At 38.7% G+C, this 11901-nt stretch overlaps 1 protein-coding gene across 1 annotated transcript in view; it reads left to right on the top strand.

Annotated features, from left to right (window-relative positions):
* The first annotated feature begins 88 nt into the window (after window positions 1–88).
* LOC125762426 (histone demethylase UTY) overlaps window positions 89–11901 on the top strand; it is an 83928-nt gene continuing 72115 nt past the window's right edge. Inside the window, exons 1-4 of the mRNA XM_049424495.1 lie at window positions 89–420; window positions 497–563; window positions 663–1074; window positions 1150–1258. Of these exons, the coding sequence (XP_049280452.1) occupies window positions 353–420; window positions 497–563; window positions 663–1074; window positions 1150–1258 (656 nt within the window). The 5' untranslated portion in view covers window positions 89–352. The remainder of the gene's footprint in view (window positions 421–496; window positions 564–662; window positions 1075–1149; window positions 1259–11901) is intronic.

The raw sequence follows: 11901 nt of genomic DNA, 5'->3' as shown, positions 1-11901 counted from the left end.
GACAAATACACATTTTATCTTGTATTCGAAAACATACGAGACACGTTCGCAGAGTACGCTCACGTCACTATTGTCAGTGGAGAGTGTTTTTTCATAGGCCCCGCGCGTTATCACAAGTTTCGGAGCGTACGATCGTGTAAAATATTAAAAATCGCGAAGTTCGATCGATTACCGTGAGGCTCGACCGAACCTCATTCCCGGTTACCACTCGCGGAACCATGTGTTAATTCAGTGTGCCGTTGTGTTTAGTGTTTTGTGTGTTGTGAAAAGTGTTTCCTTCTCCTTTTCCTCCTCCTACTTTCCCTCCCACTTAAATTTGTGTTTGGCATCGTCGCGTTTGGTAAACAGGAACATGATCCTCGAGAGCGGCGAATTCAGCGTTTCTACGCAAGAACTACAGGCTCTAGCTTCCCTCGATAGGTACGCAGAATGATCCACACATAAAGAAGGGCAGCAATTAGCAACCAATGAATGACTGCTATGCATTTCATTTCAGCCGCCAGTATGGGTTTCTGAAGCTCTCAGCACCGGAAAACTTGAAGAAGAAGGCACTGGTGTTGAAGGTGGGGTCGCCATGAAGCACGTCCTTAACCTTGAAAGGTGTTTGTTTTGCTAACTTTTCGTCAATTTTACTCCCATCCGATGGGGTTTCCCATTTCTAGGCGGTGAAATATATCGAGCGTATGCTTATCCAAGCATACAATCAGAAAAAGGCCCACGATGACGCGGAGAAGTCGAAGGAGAAGTCATCGGATGAGACCGGATTGTCCGACGGGGTTAAAATCAAGCAGGAAGTAGAAAATCCACTCTGCGATGTTGGTGTGACTATCGACGAAAGTCTACCGGCAGAAATAATGTCTACCGAGAGTGCTGGGGAGACAAAACAAACCTCCACTGTGGTGAATGAGATTAAGACGGAAGATGACAATGTAGCAATAAAAGATAGCACGGACGGAGAAGATGCCACGGAAGCAGAAAACCGTTCCAGTGATGATGAAAAGGATATTAACATCGATCCGAAAACCTACTGCAAACTTGGCCACTTCCATCTGCTGCTGGAGGATTACGAAAAAGGTACCAGAAACCAAATCTACGATGAAAATGTAGAAAAATACTTTTAACATTTGTATTTACTTCATTTGCTTGTAGCCTTATCAGCCTACCAGAAGTATTATGCCCTGAAGCCGGACCATTGGAGAGATGCACCGTTTCTGTACGGGTTAGGGTTGGTGTACTTCCACTACAATGCCTTCAGATGGTAAGTACCGGCTTCAATAGAGCGAAAATTATAATTTCACATGTTCGTCAAAAAGTGTTCTGAATAACATTTGAAGTTTATTGGCGACTGAATACGTTTATCAAGTGAATAGTTGTGTACTAGTTTTAGAATAAGGCAGATTTACGGATGTATAATTTGTAGTGACTAAGAAAAAGAACCGAGGGCAGCAATGATAATTACTGTGCGTTTTGTAGCAGTGTATTCAAGTGCATAATTGTGAATAATAAGTGCATAATAGTTGTGAAATTGCAATATATGACAAAAACATCTTTTAATTAAGTTAATTATTAATTCTGCTAAAGAGTGTTGTTTTTTACAATCATTCTTCACGTTTCAATTTTATTTTCGATACATTTATACCATTTTTTTGTGCTTTATGCACTTTACTTTTTTTAATAATCTGCTTTTTAACAAAACAAAAATCTGCTTACTCCTGGTAGCCACCTGCTTTGTGCTGACGACGCAATCATGCAGATCGGTTGAGTCTTCAGGCTGAGAAGCGTTGCATTGAGAACGTTACAATCCTGATGGTCCACGAATGGCTCGGAGCTATGCGTCGAAGAGTACGTTGTGGTTACATTGACGAGAAATCGCAACTACCGGCCTTTAATCGGCCTTCACGGCTCTGCCTTTGCACGAAAAAGTTAAGACCTAAAAATGTTTCTTGGCGAAAAGTTGAGCTTCCCTGACTAGCTAGAGCATATTGCTGCTAAAAGTAATCAGGTATTTGACCTGAAAAGAACCTAGCGTGATGCTATGCTGCTCCTTACTACGGTCTTTGACGCCACACGCTTCCTTGGTGTTGTGGTCTACGGCTGCAAGACCCCTGGAGCGTCCGAAGTCTATCCAGCCACAAACTGTGCCTTACCTGGTATCGAGTCGATGAATTGTAGCGGGTAATTATTATTTGTTGCAGATGCCCCGTGTTGTGTGCCGCGTATGTAACGATTTGTAATATTGCGAACGTTACGAACCTGAGATGTTCCTAAATTAAATTCAACTTGTGCGATCCTCTACTTGTTAAATTAAAAAAAAATGCTGTTTGTGAACTGGAAACTCCTTATTTGTGGAACACTGTGTAAAAAAATATCAAAAAGAGACACGTTTGTTTCGTGGAATTTAACCAATAGATATGCGAAAATATACAAAAATTTAACCAGTTGAATTGAGTGGCTCTGAACAACAGTTACACAAACCGATTTGAAGTGAAGAAGTGTTTTTAATCCTCACGAAAGTTTGGCTACCCCAAGCGAAGCAGATCGTCCTTCTAATCGTTGTACTTGTTTGAAACACAAACTTTACATTCTCTTTAAGATGCTAAAGTTTCTTAAGTAAAATGAAGCGATCTGTGTGGCTATTTGACATAACATCGATACGGAAGAGATTTTCATCGCAGAACAGGAACTTCATTTATTCCTGCCTTTAACAAATAAATGTATGGAATGTTCAGAAATGTTAACTTCCTTCGCCTAACGTTTTCTTGGTGGATGGTACAAAGTTGTGATCAATCTTCCCACGTATCGATTTGATAACAATTAGTCTATGCGTGGTTCCGTGGATTGTTCTTTCTTCACTAGTTAGAACTATTCCCTAGTGATGTTTAGCTGCGATATTGATAGATGGGGTCTAGACGATCTTTCGGATCTATACGATCACCAAACTTATCTAAACATTTCGTATATTCTGAACAAGTACTAGCTACGGTAGTTTCAGTTGTTAACACACACAAATCAGCTGTTAAGAAAAATAAATAATTATTGACACAATCACTATTTACCCAATATAGCTTTATTTGCTCTTTTCTCATTGTTTCTTGCCGCCTTATGCTCCTTTTTATTTTATTTTCGGTTTATTGTCACAAAAGAAATCTGTAATTAATGCCCGCACTATAGCATGTTTTGTCATTAACTTAAACCTTTATATTATTACCGTAATCCATCCATTCCAATTCCATTTCATAATGTCAAATCAGCTTTTTAAGTGGGATTTCCGAACTGCACGGACAATACGACATAGATAATCGGTGTTCTATTGTACTAATTATGAAACATGTATAAAACTTTAATTAAGTAATTTGCATACTTACACAAGCACTTTAAAGCAGATGATGTTGGGTACAGTGAGTCGCCTGATTACTCGAAACCATTTCGTACCGTATTTAACTTTTATCCTTTTTGTGATCGTAAACCCATTGATCATATTCGGAAACATTTACGATCACGCCAAAGGTCGATAAGCGTACTATCCTGCTTCTGATGTTAGCAAGTGTATCTTTCTCTTCACTCTATACCTCAAATGGCACAACAAAAACCCGTTTTCCTTTCCGAAGAACTAACAACTATAAAAACCAAACGGCCGGTTGATTGTTCTTCGTTCTTTTTTTTTCTTACTAACGCCATGCCCTACACCCAACTCATCTGTACTGTTGCGGTTGAGATCTTATGTTGTGTGTTTCTATCAACACCACCCCGAAACATGTTCTACGATAGCCATTGGGAAGTTTAAAAGAAGAGGGCTAGAGATAAGTTCTTTTGGAGAGTAAAGTAGTTTTCTCTCCCTCGCTTGTTCTAGCACCGGCTAATAGCACCAGTCGACGTAAAGGAATGCTCCTCACGTGAACCATTTCCTGTTTAGCCAACCTTTCGTTTTTACACCTCTGCCAGCATCATCTTCATCGCTGCCCCGGGATGAATAGTACGCATCGATCCACCCGCGAAGGTACGTCGTGAGAACCGGCACGTCGTATTCCGGCCCTTGTTCGTACGCCCGGATGAACTTGTTCCATAATGAGTTCAATGACTTGTTGAATGGCGTACCCTACTCCCCACGCAGAAAGGGCGAAACGCGGGCCTAACCGTCGAAGATGACACGGGGAAAAGTTCAGATCATTCCTAAGCCCTACCAAAAACTGTTTCGATACCTTCATGCATCATGCTACGGGTTATGTGTTTGGCCCTTCCCCGTCCGCAATGTGACTCATGCTCTTACGCGTGAAAGCATCCGAACGAAGGGAGTTCTTATGCTGCAGTACCTTTTTGCCTCCTTTCGTATTTACAGATTTAGAGCATAAAAATAATATGTTTTTCTTTTGGTGGAGTAGGAAATGGGTTTCGTCATCGCACGTGTCTACCCTGTACGTGACTGTTGGTGTCTCATCGTTACGCATACGTGCATAAATGATGGATTGCCGATAGAACGAGACGAGATTAGTTATATTTCGATTCTTTATCGGAGGTATATGCAAGTTATTTTAACTTTATTTTAAGTTATTTTTAACTTTTTCTCTATTTTTGGGTGAATCATGATTTCAGTTTACATAAAATAAGCATTTGTTTTACTGTTTGGTTGAATATTATTTTTTTACAAAAGGAAGGTACGAAAAAGAAATATTTCTCACACATTTTAAACATTTCAAACAGCGGATCGTTGTCCAGTTTTTTTATTCCAAATTAAATTTACTGTTACTGTGTCATTATTCAATTTATTGTTACTGTGTGTCATTATTCAATTAAAATCCAAATTTATCATCTTTTTCTCATGAACTTATCTATTCCAAAAGCAGTTTACTTCCTTATTTTGATCATTTTCAAACTCTAGACGTCTGATTACACGATTATTTACCCGTTTGTGTGCATTAAGTTCATTCTAAATCTCTACTTCCCATTTACACCACCATCCACTAGCTTTCCTCCACCGGTCAGAATCATGTCAGGGAAAGGTTTGCACCACCAAAAACTCGACGAACTCCATCCGGTACGTCAACGAACTTTCACAACGAGCTTTCTGGCGGGTCTGCGACAAGCCAGACAAAAACATTTCCAACCCCGAAAATATGCTACCATGCGTGGTTTTCTTTTTCTCATCTACAGTACGAACCCGCCGGTACCGGCGTCTGGGTTTGCCGGGTTCAATCGTTTGAAACACAAAGAGCACAAAGTAGTAACGCTAGAACACAGTGTGTGCGTCTCTTTGTGTGATGGAAAAGGTTGGAAAGGTGTGTGAAGGTAGTAGAATGTTGGACGAAGTACAAGGACTTTTCGAACTTTCAACCATTATTCGCTTTTGCTCGATACGCGGGCAACATCGGCGCGTTTTCAAGTTAATCGATTCGTTTTCCGAGTTGCAGTAGGTTGAGGTGAACCGAAAGTGCAAAGTTTAGTAGAGGACCGTATTGAATTTGAGATTGAATTTAAATGATTTTACTACAAGAGAGTTGCATTTCCGATTTAAACGATCGACATTAAATTTTGCATCAAATATTCTTTATGTGTAAGTGACCGTCCTCCTGTAGCAAGGACTGACTATGCGACTAGATGGTAAAACTAAGTCTAGTAAACCAGAAATATCCGGCAAGACCTCTAAGGTCGTTAAGCCCTTCGTCGTGAGAGAGAGTGTACGAACATTTAAAATTTATCAAAAATTATTACTTACGACAGTAAAATAAATTGTTGGAAAACGAATAAATTAATCCTAGCTTTACGATGTAATTTACTGCATTTGATTGTCCGGTCGTGGAAAACGGATCGTTTATGTTACCGAACGCTCCGCATAAACCACAGCTCGATCACAGTTGCATTTCGATGGTACACTTTTCACGTTCAGTGCGTAAATTATTCACCTACCCAGTCCCGAACCGACAACTGATGCCACAAATCATTTAGCATTAGTGCAATGCAAAACCAAACAATAGTTGAATGTGAATGTCTAATAAGGGTTTTTGGCAATAGCCTAAGCTTAGGTATCCTTGTATCCTGCTTCTACGATTCCGGCGGATGTCGTACGTTATGTTCGTGTCGGTTAGCTGTGCAGTTGATCCGGTGTCACGTTGACGATGCCCGTAAACCGTAGAAGTAATCGCGATTAAAACGAATATCTACTGAAAGCATAACTTGAAGTTATAATACAAAGTATCAAGGGTATGGATTTTAACATTATGGTCACACGCCACACAATAATGTTTACAATTTTTGTGAGCATTTGTGTGCTTTCATATTGTATTGTACTAATTGCTGTTATCAACATGTTTTCTTCGGGAAAATAAATTTAAATTTATAAATCATATTAAACTCAATGCTAAACGAGTCCAATTATACGATCCTATGATAAAACACAGCCCCTTTTTCGCAATAATGCCATTCAAATCAAAAAGGGTTAATTCCAGTTTAAAAAAATGGCGAGATACGACATTAAAACCACATGGGGAGAATTCTTTTGGAGTTTTGGACGATCGGAATATTCACTGCCTGCAGGAATGGAATCTCCATTATTTACCAAAGTAATTTTATCCTTTTTGTGTACTAGGTTTTTCTACTCAGAAAGACACCAAATTATTTTGAAGAAGTTAGTGATTTAATTATACTTAAGTTATTATGATTAAACGAACTTCAAACTTTCTTTATGGATAGGATTAATTTTTTTCCGACATTGGATATATTTTTATTTAAATTTTGTATTATTTACGTAGATATGATTTTTCTAAACTAATACTTCATGTTGTGTTGTGCATCCCCTCTTTGTGGCTTTTGGGCAGGGAATCGTACCATAAGGGATGACATGATACGGACACTTTTGCTGGTTCTCGCATCCGGTACAGACCGGCTTTGACCTTCCATGGCTTTGCTATTTCGACTAATTATCTACATTCACGCAGCTTTCCTTTACAATATTCGCAATCTGGTTTTTGGGGTAATGGTAGTAACGAATTTCAACGTATTTCATATACGTTACTTTTCATCGCGTACCTGGTGCGTATTTCCTCATTTTAGCAAACGCTTTCAATTTTGTAGTATCTCCTGTTTTCCATCCTGTTGTCCTTTTTTTTGGGCAACGTTCAGACTTGATACGTTTTACTGTGTATCGTATTTGCTCAGTGTGCTGTAAAATGAACATACCCCGGCCACCATGATATGCGACAGTCCGATGTTTTGAAGCGGATGGTTTGTGTATCTACAGAATTTTAGTGGATGTTGGGTCTTCGTTTTCTAATTGAATACCTGATATGTACGGGTGAATTTGAAACGGTTGATGGTTTTTTTTTCATTTAAATGATTACTTTCGTTAGAGAGAAATAACAGATTCGGCTTCGTCTGTGTAGAGGTTCGGCTATTATGTGTTATGAGTTAGTTGCTAAGGTTAGACATGAATTAAAAATTTCCAAATATTTTCTTATAGCAGTTTCTCGTCTAAGTTCAAGTCGCATCTATAGCTAGTAAAATATACAAAATAATATATCGACAAACATCATTTTTTCCCATGCGGAATTTCTTTATTTGAATCACGATTTTATTTCTTCAAAACAGCATTTTACAATTCAGTACCCAGACTTTATCAATTACACTTGAAAATCGATCGACTTTTTCATAAAATATTCTTTATACAATTGACTAATATTGCTTTTCAAAATGTCCAAGTCCGCCATTTTTTATTAAATTGATTTTTTCTCGATTTTTTCTACAGTCCCACTAACATAAGCACTGTAACAACGTAATATTATTATTGATTTGAGAATGGTTATTTACATTATTTTAATAGTAATACATGATTAAATCTTTTACAATCTTCCATACGAACATGAATGGAAGCAAAAGCCAATTAATATTAACATTTTATGACACATTTCAACAAGGCATGGAAGTTGATGAAAACTCATTACCACATCATTACAAACTAAAAGTAATAAATACATAATTGTAAAATTAGGGTTGTAAAAGACAATCGTGACTATCTCACATTAAATGCATCCCCAAAAAAAGTGTTATTTCTGTACTGGTTTACTCCAGGTACAAAGCACTGCTTCCTTGCAAATGGAAAGGAAAACGAAAGTAATGAAAGTACGATGCAATTTGTACACCAATTATTATCACCACACTAAATCAAACGCGATGTATATGCGCGTCCCTAGGCATTTTCCAGGTGGGTTGATAAGTGAAAATTTCCGGCCTTTTCCTGGCTGGCCTGGAGTAACACCCTTACCGGCTGGCGCTAGGGTTGCGCTAGAATGCAACATTTCGTTCGGAACGTGTTTGTAAAGGGGGGGTAACTCGCAGGGTTAAAAGTTTTGCCAGCAGATTGGCAGGGTGTTAGGGGTGGATATTACATATTTCACCTGCCCGCATCGATAATAATCATCGGTGCACATGAAAATAGCGTATGCAGTTTTTGCACGCAGCGATAAGTAAAGCGTATAAATTGAGTTGTTGTGTTTGTAATAGGTGGAACATGTAATAAATTAATAGTAAAAGTGGATTTTCATGTCCCAATATAAATGTTGTGTCGTTGTTGTATTGGTACATATTTTACAAATTATTTTTGTTTTAGTCATAATTTTAGTCGTTTTATTACTAAAAGTAGACTTTTTGTTCTCCTTTTTAAAAAAATTCTCATGAATAGATATTTTTCATTAAGTTACAAAAAATTAAGTCAATATTATGTTTACCTGTCGTCTAATATGATCATAAAATATGTTTGTCTACCAGAATGCTTATTAAAAAAAGGACACAATTTGGTTTATTTTAATGGCATATTGTCGGCCATGCAACTTATCAATCAAACCTTTTACTACGAGCTTCAGACTCCAATTTGTATGCAGCCGGCACGGTACAGCATTAGCACATTCGATTATACCATGTGCCCGTTGCCTGAAGCTACTTTTCTAATTCTACAAAACACCCAAACCACACACTTTTTGCGAGACTTGCAACGACTCAGTTGTAGTTCCCAATCTAGATTCACCGGGATGCAATTTATGCCCCGGCAAGCTCTTTTGCGTGCTACACCGTCGATCCCAATACGATGGTGGTTTTTGTGGCTGTCCGATTTATCACACCCGACCCCACCCCCCACTCCCTGTAAGTGAATGCCAATTTGGGGGCAGAAAGCTTTGCGATAGCAAAAACGTGTACAAAGATAGTGAAGCGGTGGCTATATTGGGTTGGATTGCCTTTACAGGTGGACCCGTAATATTAGTTCGAGTTTCGTCCAGACACAACACACGCTAAGGTCAATGACCACGGGTACACCGGATGTAGGATCTACTGTATTCGGGTCGGTAAATTACATTCCAGTATTACAGGATTTATCCAAACAGGACACATCGAATCGATCGCTTTCGGGAATGAATAAAAACGGACGTTCCAAATGTGACACAATTCGTGGAACAGGAAATCAACTGTAAAACTAATTTGTATTAGAACAGTAGGATTAAAGTATGTTTGAAATTGGGAAGAATTATTGCGTGTATAGAACAATCCTACTGTATGTCTTGAATTTAATATCCATGGTTGAATATATTTTACTCCTTCATTATTTTTTTATGTGGTAATATGTATCTGGAATACAATGTTTTAAAAGGATTGCTATATTTAAACTATATTTGTGAAAAAATATCGAATTTAGATATTTTTTAACTTAGAGAGTTAACTCCGAGTGAATGACTCTCATAAATTAGTTAATTCTTCAATGAGCCTTCCAGTCAAATGAACAGAAAGAAAGAGTCAAATGAAAATGTTATGATATAGAAAGTATAGAAAGAAAGAATCAAGTGATAATTTTACGAGTCAAATGAACAGAAAAAAGGACACTTACGAGTCAAAGAGTGATATAACTCGTTCATGAGTGAGTCAATGGTCGCCATAAAGCGGCATGACTCTGTCAAGAATCAAACGACTCTTTCATGAGTGATATTACTCTTTCATGAATGAAATTACACTTTCATGAATATTTTTAAAATTATTAGTCATTTAAATTTCCTTTCAGTGGGTTACATTATAATAACTCTACGTGGAGATTCGAAATAGCTCACTATTAACTATAAGAATGATTTAATTCACTCACTCATTCTCATCCTGTTTGCGCATAATTAATTTAACCATTTGACTTTCCTTAGCTCAAGACATTAAATCAAATGATTATTTAATCAAACAATTTGCACTTCAATGTTAAGTTATTATAAAAAGAATTGGGTTGAACTGGTAACAATTAATCTGTTAAACACTAGCTTCTTGGTTTAAATGAATTTAAAATTAAGAGGAATAAAAATCTAAAATTATTCTTTAATTTTCCGATTTAAATTTATCCAATAACTTGTTGTTATCGTATCTAAATGTCCTAGCATGCCATTCGCTTCGTCCTGAACCGGCCTTGGGGACGCAAACGCATGGAACGGTGGGGATAATCCAATAATTTACACTGCAGCGTAATGCAGCGTGATTCAATCCTCCGGAACGGGAAACGGACCGGTGGCTCGTAATTATATTTTAACGTTTCAACTCTCGGTTTGCATCCGTTTGCTGGCAATACGGTGGTACCCGGAAGGCTGATGACGGTCGGCCGTTGAAAAGCTGTCACCCGGCTGCTTTTGCTTTCCTGCAGGAAACCCTATTCGCCTGTGCGAGTTTTACTGCCGGCATGCGTTATATCCTTGCGCTAGAGTGTTATATCCCTCAAGGGCTTAGGATTCCAGTCCCTGCCGACACGCGATGTGAGAACAGGGGTTGGTAATTACAGTTGAAAATAAACTTGCAGTCAACATCTCTAGCCAATTTATCACCCACATTTGGCGCTTCACTGTTGTTGCGCCGGCCTGGTGGTGTTGGACCTGTCTATGGAGGGGCACCAACGGCACCGTACGGTTTCCGATTTGTTGCGCTTTTTCCAGTACCGAAACAATCGTAAATGCGTTTTATGGTGTCTTGTCTTTTCGTCGTTTCACTAGCGAAGATAAGCCGTTGCTGTCAAACAATCGGATTCGTTGCTGGGGGTACCTTTAACGTGGTGTGTAGGTGACCCGTCCTAGCTAAAAGATACTTCAGGACATTGGGAACTTGGGTAAGGATTAAACGACACGAATGATTGTATTAACCCTTAAAGAATAATGTGCTTTAATGTTATTAAAATTTAATTTAATCTATTTTTTTTCAATTTTTGTTTGAGTTTTTATTGTGTTCTGCAGTCCACAAGACACAGGAACAAAATTGAAAACTGCAACAACACATTAAATGGAAATCTTAGCCTTTTATTTATTTTTAAAATACAAACTCATTTTGTAAAATAAAGTACATTATACCGGTTTAAAAAAAGCCATTACAAAGCCATTGTTTCATATTAAATATTGAACTTAACGCAAGAGTTAACTCATCCCCAAGCGACGAACCTTTTCACTGTGCTTATCCTTCCGGTTGCTTTCTTCCAAGAAAATAGTCGCTGCCGTATTTCGCTCTCGCATTGGAACTCGTTACAATGTTCCACTGTAAATCGTAATGGAAATTACATTTCACAACAACGGCGGGGGCAGCTACGTACGTGCAAGGAACTCATAAAACTCTACCGCTTCTTTCGTAGCGGCGCGATTGATGCGATTTTATCTGTGGCTGCATGCGCCCATCCGTACGCCGGCCGGTGTAATGTTGCGTCCTTTTCGTTCGCCCATTCGCAAGAAATTTTGCCCAGGCACGTGAGTTCAACTGTGGCCGTCCACCGTACCACGTGGCGCCCGTGGTTGCATCCGCTGTTAGCCGTCCTTGCACCCGATCGCTGTCTGTCTGACTGTCTGTCTAACTGTCTGTTTTTGTGCTGCTCCACCCATATTTACAACCTGTTCCTCACCCCCCACGTACCCAAAAAAA

This window comes from Anopheles funestus, chromosome 2RL, assembly GCF_943734845.2.
Source record: "Anopheles funestus chromosome 2RL, idAnoFuneDA-416_04, whole genome shotgun sequence".
NCBI classification, from domain to species: Eukaryota; Metazoa; Arthropoda; class Insecta; order Diptera; family Culicidae; genus Anopheles; species Anopheles funestus.
Note: the sequence above shows the minus strand (reverse complement) of the source record. Positions and strands in the feature narration are given on the sequence as shown.